A 15,096-nucleotide genomic window follows, 5' to 3' on the forward strand; every position below is an offset into this window, starting at 1 on the left:
ATTCCAACATACAGCAGTTTATTGTTAAAACAGGGTTATTGAGGCATTAATGCAAATCATTCCAGAGTTGTTGTATAAATACCAACATGCAGTATCACTTTTATTTTTATGATGCAGTAATACCACTTTTGAGCTCTTCATGACAAACCAAGAGAAATGATTCCATAAAACAGTAAAGGATCCGATGAAAAGGTGTTTGTTGTGTGCATACTGTATGGTTTTCTCAACTGGTTCATCAGTACAGAGGATTTCATAAGTTACTGGGAGAGGTACAGAAAACAGCATTCCAAGCTGGAAGAGTCAGACAGCAAAAAAGGAGTCTCTCACACATACACAGTTGTCTCAAAGAACATGATTGTGTAATTTAAAAAGGAAAAAAACTATTCGCTCTCTGTCAGCCAATCCGGTCCATTAACGTCCACTTTCAAAAGGCTTTTTTTTTTAAAAAGTTTATCTTCCCCCTGAGAGCCTTCTCGAGAGCGTTGCTTCCTGTGTCCCTGTCTCTTTCGGGGTTCATCAGCCCAGATGAATTATGTGTTATCTGTTCTTCTTCTTGTCTTTTTTGCTCTTGCTCACGGAGCTGTGAGCGGCATTTGAGGAGAGAGCGGAGGCATGGCCGGTGGTTTTCAGATGGTCAAACAACTTGTTTCTTGTGGGGAACTCGGTGTTACAGGTCACACAGTGGAGGGTTACTTCTTTCTGGAGGTGGAAAGAGAGATATGTGATTGAACAATATAAGTATGGATAATAAACATAATGTAAGAAGTGGTTATTACATGGATAATGGTCAATGCAAAGCACATAAAAGTCTGTGTTTTACTGTACAAACCTCAGGAAACTGTTCTCCTCCTGTGTGTGACTTGACATTCTTTGGTTTGTCTTTTCCTCCCTTCTTTCCCTTTGGCTTCCCAGGGCTGTTGAGGCAACATTTACAAGACAGATAAATATAAATCTGATTTCAATTTAAAACTCTTGGATAACTCATCTTGCATAATTGAATGCAGGAATTCACTGTGTTGCTTGCATCCCGTTTATCACACAAAGACTCCGGCAACTCCTTCACAACTGGCACTGAATTATTAGCACTGTTTTGAATCGCCATGTGCTCATGCAAGGGTTTTTAAATCTTTGATTAAATGAGGTTCCTGTTTTTCCGGAACAGTTGTTTCCTCTGTTTTGAATATTACGTCAAAAACTAAATGAGAACGGAAAAAGACCAGGAAAAGGAACCCACCAGACTTCACAAGTCTAACGAGGGGGCAAGCCTTTTAAAACACTGCAGGGAGATGTCAAACATTCGGAGCCTAATCTCAGTCTCAACACAGGTTGAGAAATGTAGTTTAAGTATTTAAAGCTGCACTAATTAACATGTTTATGCCAACAATAGATCAAATTTTAATGCATGAATGAATGTAATGTGAAACGTGTCAATTGTCATCTCTATGGAGCACTTTAGTGTCGTTCGGCTCATTATTTTGGTTTTACAGCCCACAACGAGCTCTCATCAAGCTTGTTTCCAACAAACAGATGCATATTTTCCTCAGGGGTTTTCCTTAGGGCGAAAAAAAAAAAAAAAAGTAAATATTCATCAGGCTGCCGGAAACACCACTCTTAATGAATGTTGTGTCAGCTGGATGAGTAAAAAGTAATTGATTGCAAAAAAATTCACCATCAACAATTTTCCAAGGTGATAATACGACATCTGCTGCCCCCAAGTGGCTGAAATGAAGAATCATTGCAGCATTACGGTAATAAATTCCATTTCCACCAATAGATCCTCCTAAATGTTTCACGCTGGACCATTAAGGTCCATTAATTCAAGGCCAAAAATTTGAAAATGCGTGGACACTGTAAAACCATCAAAATACTCACAACCAACAACCAGAGAACCAGGTGGAGATGGCAAAAAAACAAAACTGGACTTACGTCTTCACTTCAGTGGGAGGGGGATCCTCCTGCTCCTCCGGATCTGTAGGCTCCGCTGACTTCTCAGGGGCATCTTCCTTGCATCTGGTCAGCACTGGTTTTTCCTCCGCCTCCGCGTCCTCCTCTTCTGGAGCACTCTGCTACAGCGAAGGGGAGAACGAACAGAGAAAAGTTTTAAAAGATAGATTCACTTCGCAGACATTGAGGGAACACTGAAAAACAGGCACAACTGCTAAGAGAAAGAAAAATATATAACTCACATGTACTACTTTCTGCTGTTTCTTTTTCCTTTTCTGCTTTTTGGACAGCCTGTGTAGGTGGAAAGAGAAATGTCATTGAAGACAAATACGAAATGGCATACAAGTCTAAATGTGTCAACAAGTTCTAACCACCCTGACAACCAGGTGAAAAGTAAGGTTTCTTTCCATTATCACATTCAGCTACATACTTTTGCCTTGGCTTGTCATCCTCCTCCCCCTCTTCCTCCTCCTCCTCTTCCTGCTCATGCTCCTCGTCTCTTCTCTCCTTCCCATCCAGGTTTAAACCAAGTGAATCGTCTTCTTCCTCCAGCTGTTGCCGCAGCAACGCCACCATCTCCCGGTGCTTTTTGGATTTCTCATGGTTTTTCATACTGTAGAGAAGAAAGAAAATGAACAGAGATTTAAAAGCCCATTAGGGATTTGTATTTTTATCGCCAACAAGTATTGACCTGACGTAATCACTTGAAGTAATTATTGACATTTCTCCATGGAAATCAGAAATTAAAGAGTTAAACCCACAGCAATGAATCATTTCAAAAACTACACAATTTGTCTGAAGTGTGCACGACTAGTAGTGAAGAGTAAGAAAATAAAAAAACGCTGCACAAACAATAGCTTCAACATCCCCAACAAGTTGATGAGTCAGAACGGAATCAAAAAATTCTCTCAACACATTTAAACAATGGCTACGACTGACCTTGTTATTCAAGTTTGACAATTACAGCTTTTCTCCATTGTTTGGTTAGGAACAAAAATACCTTCACCACAGAGCAAAAAGAAGGAAAAAGGCATGTTTCAACAGTCCACAACTGCAATCATTTAGCAGTTAAAATTAACCTAAGATTTTTTTAGGCCATAGATTCTGTCACCTCACACCTACTGTTTTATTATTATATTGTGACACTTTAGATAAAAATAAGCTTTGTGTGACTTTGAACGCCTTTGTCATGGGCACAGCCCGTGTCAGCCACATGTGATGAACCGTTTTCAGTGCTTTGTGTGTATGCCAAGTAGGATGTGTGGTCCTAGATGCCCATCCCACTTCCTGGTTTGCATCATGAAGATCCTGATTGGAGCAGCATATTGCGCTCTTCACCACTGCATCAGTGCATTTCAACACTGTGCTGATAAAACGTCACTAAAATCATTCATGGCCTAGTGAGATGAATTAGCATGTAGGTCCAAAAGACAGCAAGTAGGTGAAGTGGGCGGGAAGTCACTCACGCTTTATCTGATTTGAAGGATTTGTCACAGGCTGGGCAGTACAGATCATCATAATAGTCAATTGTGAGTTCGTCTCCATCAGGCTGCTCTGCATCTGTGAGTGAAAATACACAAAAACAAGACAAGGACTTTATACTTCACTGACGAACTTTTATTCAAACATAATTTGTCAATTTAACTCTGTGGAAACAGCTGGCATTGGTTTGCCTGATGTTGTGTGGAGTATTACTGGCTGCCTTTGAGATCATTAAAAATTAAAGTGTAACCTTACATTTAAACTACAGTTGACGGTGTATAAATACAGCCTAATGGGATGATGGTACGTCTTAAACTTTTTTAATTTAGAGGGACTGACGACAAACAGGTGGCTCTGACAGTGGTTAGTTTGCAAAAGTGTTAGCCCTAAAGGTGTTAATGGAGGTCCTGTTGTAGGTTTTGACTCACAGTTCAGCCTTTAATTTCTTCCGTTAATAACACAGATGGTTGTATCCTCCATGATCAGGTTGTATAATCCTTTACTTATATTCCCCACAGTATCTGTATTTACTTTCACACATTTACTGAGTATGGGAGTGTTCCATGCAGTCACTGTATTCAAGTTGTTTTATTCACTGTAATAGAAATCTGGTGTTGCAGTGACCTGAAGGTCTGCATTGGAGATGGCCTTGCTAGATGTGCGTGACTAAAAAGAAACCTGCTTCACTCTCAGCTATCTCTACCAGCATCAATAACACAAGCAGTCCGTGTTGACCAATCACAGTTCTTAATGTGCAGACGCATTTTCATTTCAGCCTGACGCACGTTGCTGCTGTAAATACAACAAAACCCATTAATTTAGACGTAAAAATGATTCTTAAATCTCACTGACCTCCTCCCTCTTCACTGTTCTCTTCTTCCTCACTCTCCGATGCATCTCCAAACTCCTCTCCGTACTGAGCCTCTATCTGCTGCAGCTCCTTCTCAAGTTCTGACATGGCCGCCCAGCTCTGCTCCTTGTACTCCTCCGCCAGTCTTGGATGGACACACAGTATATTATTATGAGTACGAGGAAGAAATATAGAAAAATCAATCTTATATTTATTCAACTAAACAACAGTAAAGCCTGCACACTTACTCACTGCCACAAAATTTTATTTATTAATGACTAATGTTTCGATCCAAGACCCGCCACTCTGACCTGACAAAGATCCATCTTGGATCAAGACGTCATTAATAAAAGATATCTTGGGGGCAGTGAGTATCGTTTATTAACTGATGCCTTTTTCTGACAGCCTTGCACCTGAGTGATGTGTATACACTTTTTTCCTTCTACATTTTCTCAGCTATCCATCCATCCTATTTACTTGGCCTGGCTGAGCTTCTGCTTCCGCCTCAGCTCCTCCACCTTCTTGATCTTCTCAGCGTTCTGCTCCTCCACCAGCTTCCTGTGGGCCTGCACACGGCGGTCACGCTTGCGTACAAAAGCCACTAGTTGTCGCACAAGCTCGTTGCGCTCCTTTCGAGCCTTCTCTCTGGTCTTCTTGTTCTCCTTCTCCATGGCCCTTTTCTCCCAGCGGTTGGAGGCCTGCCTTGTATCATACTCCTCCTTCCAGGCAAAGTTTTTACGAGTACAGAAGCTCTGCCAGTAGCCGTAAAACACATGCACTACCTGTAACATCCAAATAGAGACTGATTAAGCACACCAGGGACTAAAAATGCTGGGGACTTGTTCACCATGAATATTTCAGTCTTGTTACTCTTAAGTTTTTATTTTTACTCAGAAAAAGTAAAAAAAAAAAAAAGAACACTACTATTTTATTCATGTAACTGAATTGTATAAATAATTCTTATAACATCCAACAGAGGAATAACTGCAAGACAAGTGTTTCAAGTGTGGGGCTGGCTTACGGTATCATAATCACTCTGAGAGTCTCCAAAGGGAGGAAACTCCTCTTCCTCTTCCTCATCTTCCACCCTGCCTTGCTCCATCTCCTCTTTAACAATGGACTCAAAGAGATTCCTGTAGACTGTGTAAAAGCCCTAGGGGGAGGAAGTGGATAAAAACAAGAGGAGAAAATAAATTTTGTGAGATGCATTAAGAATTTCTGTACCCACAATGATTATGAAGCTGCCTCCGCCTGCGTGGCAAGCTGGTGCACTCTAGTGGTTCTGTGCCAAACATGGAGTTTGATATTTAGACCAATTCTACCTAGGGTTCATCAAATCCTGAGTGGTTTTGTTAGATTGGCCATGTGTTCCTGCATACTGAAAATGAGACTGGGTGTTTTTCTAAGTGGGTCATAATTTCCCAGTAAATGTTGCTGTCTTTTTTGGCCGTCAGATTATCTCATTACTACTTCCTCTTACTTACACTCATCCAACAGGGACAGACAGTCCGACCTGTTACTTATTTGTGCCACAAGTCCTGGGTTACATTGACTTGTTAAAATCAGGCATGTGTTTTGGGTTTATGATTCCATTTCTAGATCACTCATAGGTCAGGTATACTTATTTCTGAACTTACTTTGGATAAACCTATACAGCTTAACATTTAATTAACTTAAAATGAATTCAATGAAAGAAATCTTTTAGGAAAAAATTATATTAAATTCACTAATTTGGATAGTTACTTTCTATAGCTTTAAAAAGCTATAGAGCCTCATAAAACCTTGACAGTTTTTCCTTTTCCTCCCTAGACAGAGTAGAGTGGGGATTGGGCTATGTTGACCAAATATCATAAGGTAACATAACTGATTTGTCCTGCACAAAATGAGACTTCATGTTTGAAGGAAGCTTCTTTATGAGATTAAGATCCTGTTTCTATTAGAATGGTCCTCGTCTGAAGAAACAACCTGGTTGAAGGTTTTATGTGACCATTTGTGAGTACTGTGCAACATAATCCTTGCACACATGACATTAACACTAACCTTCTCGTCATCTCCGTAGCCAGAGTAGCAGGTGACCGTGAAGTACTGCAGCAGGTCGATGCTGTCATCTTCATAATCTCCACTCAGTCCTCCTTTCAGCAGAGCCTCCCTGTGATTGTCATACCTGCCACACAGAAGGAGACAACGCCATCAAATTAAGACATTCTTAACCGACACAGTTTGTATAAAACAGTAAAGATACTGTCAGGAAAAGCTCTTTGCACATGTTGAGACATACACACCAAGCTCTCTCCTGTGGATCACTCAGGACATCGTAAGCTGCCTGAATCAGCTTGAAATGCTCTGCAGCATCCTCCGCATTGTCCAAGTTTTTATCTGGAAATTTCAGAGGTTGTTTTTTGATAATTTTGTACTGTTCAAGAATAGCATCACAGAAATATCAGCACATAGCAGTTTTGAGCACAGCGTCTTTACAATTTTCTTATAATAAGAATGACATAAGACAAATTAAAATGCAGTTAAGTAAATACACACTATTTAATAAAAAGAAAAGGTAGTGAAGTGTTGCAGACAACTGCAGTATCAAAAGCGAGTGCTTTCTTTTAGTTAGTTTCAGCTGGAAAACCTAAATGCATTATCTCCACAACACTTCAGAGGCAAATGTTGTACTTTTACTACATCAACGTTACACTTGTCTGACAGGTGCAGCTGCTTGCTTTACAGACAGTATAGGGTTTTAATGTAAAAGAAATCAACTCATACATTACAACAGCCAATATAACCACAGTCACCATCATAATATTGACTGTAATATCGGTCACACCATTCCCAGAAAAGAGTACTACCCACTTCTGATACTTAACCAACACTAATAATACTTCTATACTAAAAAATAACATATGGAGATGTCAGAAATGTTACCTCCACAACAATATTGATACTTTTACATCAGGGATACTTCTCATCCTACCTGGCAAAGTCCACAAGCTTTCTATCACAACTTACCTGGATGCCATTTCAATGCTAATTTCCGATAAGCTTTCTTCAAATCATCGTCTCCCGCGTCTCGTTTCACACCCAATATTTCATAGTGACACTTCATTGTTAGCTAACTGTAAAAAAAAGAGACACCTCACTCTAGAATAAAAAAAAAAAAGGTTGTTCACGTTGTCCCAGACGATGCTAACTTTAGCATGTAGCTAACGGCAGCATCTCTATTCCAGCTCGTAAATATTACACATATGACTTCTCAGCTGGTGGCAACAATATCGTATTGTTTTAGCCTTACATATTCAAATACGCAGACTATCGTTTATGACTGGCAAACAGCTTCTACACGCTAATGTCTGTACACTATAGACTCTATAGTTACCCACTAAGACCGGTTGTTAGGACCATGAGCCGTCATCTGTACTGGTGCCGCTAAATCTCGCGAGATTTTGCCTTGTTCCCGTTATAATGCTTCTTCTCCGTCTTCTTTTGGTGTCATGGCGGGCGGGTTGCAACCATGTGACTCGTGAGGTGCATACCGCCACCTACTGTACCGGAGTATGTTAGCGTGAGTTGTGGTTATATGAGACTACTTTACAGCATAATAAATGAATAAATAAACCTAATAAAATCCTATAATAGAACCCTATATCCTTCATATATAATCGCATGTTTACTGCCCTCTACTGGGGGTCCGTACAACACAACTACCCTCAAAAGAAGAAGAAGAAGTACCGCAGTACCACCTCCGCGCCACTAGGGGTCTCTCCCTTTGCGCCGTACACACGTGTGTGGTGTGGCGTGGACGCGTTGGAGACTTGTGTCGGCTTACAAACATGTCGGCATTCAAGAGAAAACGTGGAGGACAGGCTCATGTCGGTAAAAAGGCAAAGAAAGTCAAATTTGTAGCAGATGGAGGCGAAGCAGCAGTTGAAGCCGAACAGGAGAAGAGAAATGAAGTCACAATCCCGGCACCGGTTTCGAGGGTGAGTTCTCGTGCTTGTTATTAGCCCCTGAAGTTGGTCGCTAGTTAGTTCACCAACACACCAGGGCTATATTTTCCTTTTTCGGGTTATTAAATGCCATTATTTTGTAGAAATTGCTAACACCCTGTAGCTGGAACAAGCACAATGGATGGTGTTATTAAATGTGTTGCATGGTAAAGAGAAAGTGGTTAAATCACAACATGCCCAACACTCAAAAACACTCAGAAAACATGCTACAATGAATTTTTTACATTTTTTTTTATTATTATTGTGTCATGCATTAGCAAGACACCATTATAAAACACAAGCAGACCAAAAACCAAAAGTAGATGCTAAACAATACTAACATTAACGATATAAATCATCCTGACGTTTCATCCAGGCTTTAGTAACAAAAGAGACTAACTTATAAACATTAAAGGTAAACAAACATTCCATCCCAACATCATCATTACTCCAAAATATTTCAGGGTTTTGAGCAAACAGTTCATTTACAACAGGTACTCTTAGTTCATCATAGAAGGGACAGTATAAAAGAAAATGAGATTCATTCTCCACTTCTCGTAAATCACATAGTTCACAAAGTCTCTGTTCTTCTAGGATATTTTTAAATCTGCCGACCTCAAGTGCCAGGGGAAGGATTCCCATTCTTAATTGGGCAATCAAGGATCTCTGATGAACTCTACATTTGATTTGCTTAGCACGTCCTGTTAGAAATGATGAAAAATGAGCTTGGTGAAGGGGAAAGTGTTTTAAAATCCACAATAAAAAATAATAATAAGCGTTGTTGGGTTTGTTCTGATGTTATGAGGTTCATTCTCTTAAACAGGGTAAATGGACCAACAAGGAAAGGGTTCTCATTTTCTCCTCAAGAGGCATCAACTTCAGAACAAGACACTTGATGCAAGACCTAAGGACCATGATGCCTCATTCAAAAGCAGGTTAGTACCGTCTATCATTCATATACAGTATTCCATGCAGAGAAATGGGTTTTGTCAATGTTTACAGTCATAATAACAAGGTTTTTCTTTTGTCTTTTAGATACGAAAATGGACAGAAAGGACAAGTTGTTTGTTGTAAATGAGGTGAGTTTGTCATTTAAAATTTGGACACACTTTATATATAAGCATTTGCATCACAGTATACCTAAAGATCTGCATTATTCCCAGGTGTGTGAAATCAAAAACTGCAACAAATGCCTCTTTTTTGAGGCCAAGAAGAAGCAGGACCTCTACATGTGGTGAGTATTTTTACGTCACATTCCCTTAACATTAAGCAGACTTTCTGTAATTAATGTTGTAGAACAAATTTATAGTAAAATCAATAATGTTCTTCCCTTCTAGGATTTCAAACAGCCCCCATGGCCCTTCTGCAAAGTTTCTAGTTCAAAACAGTGAGTTACTTCTGTCCTACAGTCCTGAAGTGCAGTAAACAACATCTGTAATGTGCCAAGGGGGGAAAACTGATTTATATTATTGTTTCCTCCGCAGTTCATACACTGGCTGAACTCAAGATGACAGGAAACTGCCTCAAAGGATCCAGGCCGCTGCTCTCGTTCGATCCTGTGAGTAGCTGTAGCACATTTTGTTAGTAATTCCATCAAGAACATAATTATATTAGGAGTATATGTCTGTGACAGGGAGCTGTGTGCCACATAGACCTGTATTTACAGCTCTATTTACAATCCATAAAATGTACCAAACTCATTATTCTAGATTTTACTAGAATATGACCAAAAACCAGCACACTCTTTACATTCCTGGTCCATGATTGCCCATCAGTCTGCATGTAAGTTAGGAACTTGTCAGAACCTGAATAACCTCTATCTGTTTTCTTCTTTAGAAATTTGACAAGGAGCCCCACTATGCTTTACTAAAGGAGCTCTTCACCCAGGTGTGTATACAATACATACGTATATCAGAAGATGCATACATTAATCCTGGCTATGCTTTTGGTAATGGCCTTCCAAAGTAGACCTTCTGTTCAGCATTAAATTGCTAAAACTCCAAGTTTATTTAGTGTAATATGATGTGAACAGTGTCAACACTGATCATTGTTTAGATCCAGCAGTGAATGTAACCATAAACAAGCTTTTACCTACTAGCTGAGGAGGTTGTTTATCTTAATTTTTTAAATGTAAAGCTACAACAAGGAACATTTGTCAATTCTGGCAGCCCCTGTCGACCAAAGTGGAAGTGTCTCCACTGCCTTGTTTCATTTCTTTTAAGCGGAATCTGACCCTGACTGTCTTATGTAGGTCATATAGAGGCATCGGTATTAAGTTGAGGTTGTTTCATAAACAGTGAAAACTCCTTGTTCCAGGTTTAAGGAATTACTCATTACGTTTTCTTATTGCAGACATTTTCCACTCCACGCTACCACCCTAAGAGTCAGCCTTTTGTGGACCACGTCTTCACATTCACCATTGCAGACAACAGGATATGGTTTAGAAACTACCAGGTAATGTATAAGTAGTTTAGTGTTCTAGGCTTACATTAGCAATTAGTAAATATTGCTGTGAGAAGCTCTTCTGTTGTGGGTTCACTAGTCAGACTTCTTCTTCTCCATCTGCAATAATTTCTCTGTACCACTTTCAGATCATCGAGGAAGATGCCTCTCTAGTGGAGGTCGGCCCCCGCTTTGTTCTCAACCTCATCAAGGTCTTTCAAGGGAGCTTTGGAGGGCCTACGCTCTATGAAAACCCAGACTTCCAGTCTCCTAACATGGTAAAATTCAGTGCATGCTAGTTTACATTGTAAGCGTGTGATGTTATATTGAATCTCATTTCACGCTCCTGATACATGACCACGCTACATGATGCATTTCCTGATTTTGTCAGTCACTTTTCTCTTCACACATCCACAGCACCGGCGAGAAATCCGACTGGCGGCAGCAGCCAGAGTGCGTGAGAAACAGATGGTGAAGGAGATGCAGAAAATGAAGAGGACTGAAGCGAAGGAGGATTTGGCCAGGGATGTTACAGCCGACGTCTTCCTAACCCCAGCTGATGAGAAGCCTGTTCACATCCAGACAGAAGCACCTGAGCCAAAAATGGTGAAGAAGAACAAACACAAAGCTTTCAAAAGACAAAGGATGGCCCGCAGGTAACTGGATGGACTGAATAAAGCTGAGTGAATGCCTTACTACTGGTATGGTTTGTCTCAAGAAAATGTGGTAAAGCAACAGTGCAGTCAGAAGTTTTTTGTTGGATTGTAAAGACTGTGCAACATGTCATCATTTAATGATCACATATTTGACAGTTCTGGAGAAAATCTTAAAATGAACAGGTTGTGTTCAATGTCTGTTGCCATAGTTTGTGGTGGTTTCACACGATATATATTTTGCTCCCTCCTTCAGGAGGACTGTGCAGATTGTAGCTGGCCATAAAGGTCTCTGCTTTTACAATTTGCCCGTCTTTTTTTGATAAAAGTAAATATTCCATAAGTGTAAGAAAAACCTTGTTTATTGCTTTTGAGTGGCTACAGTTGTTTTCTGTGTCATGGAAATAAAATATAATCAAAACTGTATCATCTGATGTATACTCCAAACAAATGGTTTTTAAAATATACTTTCAACATGAACGGCCATTATGGCAATGTATGTATAGTCCTGGGCCTGTGTAGATTACTGTACACACTACGACAGACACATCCAGAAAAATATCATTGTGCCGTGTCTATAGATACCCTCTTTTATGGGCTGTCAACCAGCTCAGTGCACAAGTCAAAGGAAAAAATGCAGAAGAGGCTCCAGAAAGATGAGCTAAAATACTTAACACAGACAATCATGGCTGCAATTGGACTACAAACAATAACTCCCAATAACTGTGTCTCCATAGTAACTAACAATACAATATACAGTAACTGCACAGTCATTTTCCGTATCCGTCTTAAATTATGAACTCAGTATGACGGTGGTCTAACTTCATACAGGTACGTAACACCATGTAGGTGACATTATCTTCCACGTGGTGATGCTCCACTCAAACTTGACCATTTGGCAAATGATGAACCAGTTGTAACAACGCAACCTTTCCCACTGTGCCCATTTAGTCCAGCATTGTTTTCCTGTGTGCTCCCCACTGGCTGCACTGCCTCCTCTGGCAGACTTTGTCTTCTCATTCAAAGCGACTGGCCGCCGCTGAAGTCGAGATGCTTATTTAAAGAGGAATTCAGTGGACTGTAATCACTCCTACTCCACTTCCTCGTCAGGACAACAATAAAATTCCACAAAGCAGATCTGTCCGTCATCATTCCTGACCAGGTACTGTAGAGAGAGGAAGCCCCTGCTGTCTGTCCTCACAGAGACTTTACAGGAGAGAGCCAGGGCTTTGGTGGACGGCTTCAGCAGGGACATCTTGTACCTGTAACAGTTAACAGAGAGAACAGTACAGAATGTGGAGCTTCAGTCACACTCATTATGGGAAGAATGTTCCTCAGTATGCGGTACTAGAGACGACCATATAAAAATACTGAAACAAAAGGATTGGCCTCAGTGAGACAAAATTAATTAATAATTAATATTAACTTGCTCTTTAAAAAGTCTATTACAAAAGTAGTAGTATTTTTTTTTTCTGTCAAATCATCCTCTGCTATTCGTTTCTTCTGGTTGTCATGTCTCCAGTTCCCCAAGTCCACCTAAGGGCCGTAACAGCATAGTTTAGTTCTCTGTACTCACCTGTTGGTTTGTGTTTTGGTGCATCGGAACAGTTCCATCATGTCAGAGTCTTTGGGATAATCATAATGGGCATTTCCAGAGTTCCCAAATGTAGACAACCTGAAGAGCAGAACAAAGCAAAGAACAATGTAGCTGAAAGATAGTGTGAGGCATCTGTAAGCAATATTTATAAAATAAGTCTTTTCTTAAAAGATTGGACAGTTAAATTATCGAAAGGAGGTGAAATGTACGTATGTTTTACATAATCATCAGCCAAATGTCCTGTAAACACTAAACTGTAGAACAAGTAGTGATGCTTCAAAGGTTTTGACAACACACCTAAAGTATGGCTGGCTGGGGGACATGGTGATCTGTAGCACCTCACTGGTCATGTCCAGTTCAGAAAAGGCTTCCTTGAGACTCTCTGACAGCAGGATCACCTTTGAAAAGAGCCAGTGGTACACAAGCAGTAATCAGTTATATACTCAGGGTTACTATGAGTTTATTGTGTGGTTTTTCCCCCCCATCTGCCATATATCTTTCACTATATGAAAAAGTCCACCTTATTTGTGACGTTGGTGCTGCAGAACTCAAAGTCAATTGGCTCTTCGGGTTCTTGTGTGTTGATCTTGCACACAGTCACTACCCCACCCTCCTCCAGGAACAGGGTGAGAGGGTAACCGTACCCCCTGTAGCACATCCGCAAGGCTGTTGATACTCCTGCAACATTACAAGAAGGAGATCATTTTTAAAAAATACGTCGTATCCGATATGGATAATAATTGAACTAAAAAGATTAACAACCAGGTGTCCTTCTATACCTGGTACTGTGCTTCCTCCAAAGATATTGAGGCAGTCCAGTAGAACAGTGAGGTTGACCTGAAAACCCACCAAATCTTCCCTTATGGTGAACTCTTGGAAGATCTCAGCCTGGAATAAAAAAAAAGAAGACATTTTCAAGTATTACCATGATAGGACAGAAACTTAATTTGGGGAAAATAAAGACTAAGGCAAACACACCTGGATGAAAGCATTGGCTTGCAGACATTTCGAGTCTTCCACAGTGACCTTCAGGCCGTTGGGTGTAGCGCTGAAGATGGCATGGTCTTTGAAGGTGATAGCTTTCAGTATGTTGGACAGACAGCGAGCATTATCCAGACTGGCCACTAAAACGTATTGTTCATCATCGGCTTGCGACTGTGTTGACAGAGGCATGGTGGCACTGAAATGAAGACGCAGAACTTGTTACACGTGTTAACAGGAATGCCTCCTTTATTACACCGTTGAATGGCCGAAAAGGTTCATGTTAATTGTACCATAAACGCACGAAAACTGTCATTTTGCTGTCTGGTATCGACTTATTTTAAGCTAGGCTTTATGGCAGCCAAGTTGAAAACAAAGTAAATAACTATCTGTCGCTAGTTTTAGAGTCATGTAGCGTGATACCCAGCATACTTTTTAAAAAATGTTACTGGGAACTATGATTATATGTCAGTAACTTACATATTGAAGTTCAGACTCTCATACGGTTGTGTTTTGAAGAAAGGCGCCCCGCTGTCAATGTACGAACATCCGCTTCTGTCTTATTCTAAGGAAGTGTGTTCTGCGCATGCTCCACAACCCCTATTCTCCTGTGGCTCTTCCCAATCACTGAAGTAGATCTCAAAGTAATGGAATTAAAGAAGGGATGGGAAGGTACGGTGGCCCTGAGGTGCAAATCACAACGGCAAATCAGAAAACACAACACAAAAAAGAGAAAACACAACACAAAAAGAGAAAACACAACACAAAAAAAAACACAACACAAAAAAAAACACAACACAAAAGAAAAAAAACACAAAAGAAAAAAAACACAACACAAAAAAAAAAACAACAAAAAGAAAACACAACACAAAAGAGAAGAAAAACACAAAAAGAGAAAACACAACACAAAAAGAGAAAACACAACACAAAAAGAGAAAACACAACGACATTAACCAAACCGGAAAAGGTAGGTACCCTCGTCGCTGATTGGACAAAAGAACTGGTCCGTCCTTTGAACCGGAAACACAACACCGCCAGACCTATGCGTTCAAATTGCCAAATCTGAAAATTCAGACCACTAAATGAGGAAAATATTGTATTAATACGTCCATGTTAATGTGGGATACCTAAGAGAGGGAGAAACAGGGGTTCCAATAGTCCATA

At 40.2% G+C, this 15,096-nt stretch overlaps 3 protein-coding genes across 4 annotated transcripts; 1 reads left to right on the forward strand and 2 right to left on the reverse strand.

Annotated features, from left to right (window-relative positions):
* Position 1: 1 nt before the first annotated feature.
* On the reverse strand, positions 2-7,693 carry dnajc21 (DnaJ heat shock protein family (Hsp40) member C21). Of its 2 annotated transcripts, none has more exons than XM_051412237.1 (12): positions 7,283-7,693; positions 6,559-6,652; positions 6,317-6,440; positions 5,298-5,429; positions 4,754-5,058; positions 4,279-4,421; positions 3,411-3,504; positions 2,375-2,557; positions 2,187-2,235; positions 1,927-2,063; positions 830-914; positions 2-699 (listed from the first exon to the last, which is right to left on the reverse strand). In XM_051412237.1, exons 1-12 carry the CDS (start codon positions 7,377-7,379, stop codon positions 538-540), a joined length of 1,605 nt encoding a protein of 534 aa, XP_051268197.1. In that variant the 5' UTR covers positions 7,380-7,693; the 3' UTR covers positions 2-537. The 2 variants fall into 2 exon arrangements, with proteins under 2 accessions (XP_051268197.1, XP_051268196.1); XM_051412236.1 differs by having other exon boundaries at positions 1,927-2,066.
* A 347-nt stretch (positions 7,694-8,040) lies between these two features.
* Positions 8,041-11,780, forward strand: bxdc2 (brix domain containing 2). The gene is made up of 10 exons (XM_051412150.1): positions 8,041-8,253; positions 9,083-9,194; positions 9,295-9,338; positions 9,423-9,493; positions 9,597-9,646; positions 9,744-9,817; positions 10,096-10,146; positions 10,612-10,713; positions 10,851-10,979; positions 11,119-11,780. The coding sequence occupies exons 1-10, from the start codon at positions 8,104-8,106 to the stop codon at positions 11,359-11,361; spliced, it is 1,026 nt and encodes a 341-aa protein (XP_051268110.1). The 5' UTR covers positions 8,041-8,103; the 3' UTR covers positions 11,362-11,780.
* Positions 11,699-14,615, reverse strand: rad1 (RAD1 homolog (S. pombe)). Its single transcript, XM_051412151.1, has 7 exons — positions 14,413-14,615; positions 13,930-14,131; positions 13,731-13,839; positions 13,472-13,629; positions 13,249-13,349; positions 12,931-13,029; positions 11,699-12,616 (listed from the first exon to the last, which is right to left on the reverse strand). The coding sequence occupies exons 2-7, from the start codon at positions 14,122-14,124 to the stop codon at positions 12,445-12,447; spliced, it is 834 nt and encodes a 277-aa protein (XP_051268111.1). The 5' UTR covers positions 14,125-14,131; positions 14,413-14,615; the 3' UTR covers positions 11,699-12,444.
* Between the last annotated feature and the right edge of the window lie 481 nt (positions 14,616-15,096).

This window comes from Dicentrarchus labrax, unplaced genomic scaffold (genome assembly GCF_905237075.1).
Source record: "Dicentrarchus labrax unplaced genomic scaffold, dlabrax2021, whole genome shotgun sequence".
In the NCBI taxonomy this organism is placed as follows: Eukaryota; Metazoa; Chordata; class Actinopteri; family Moronidae; genus Dicentrarchus; species Dicentrarchus labrax.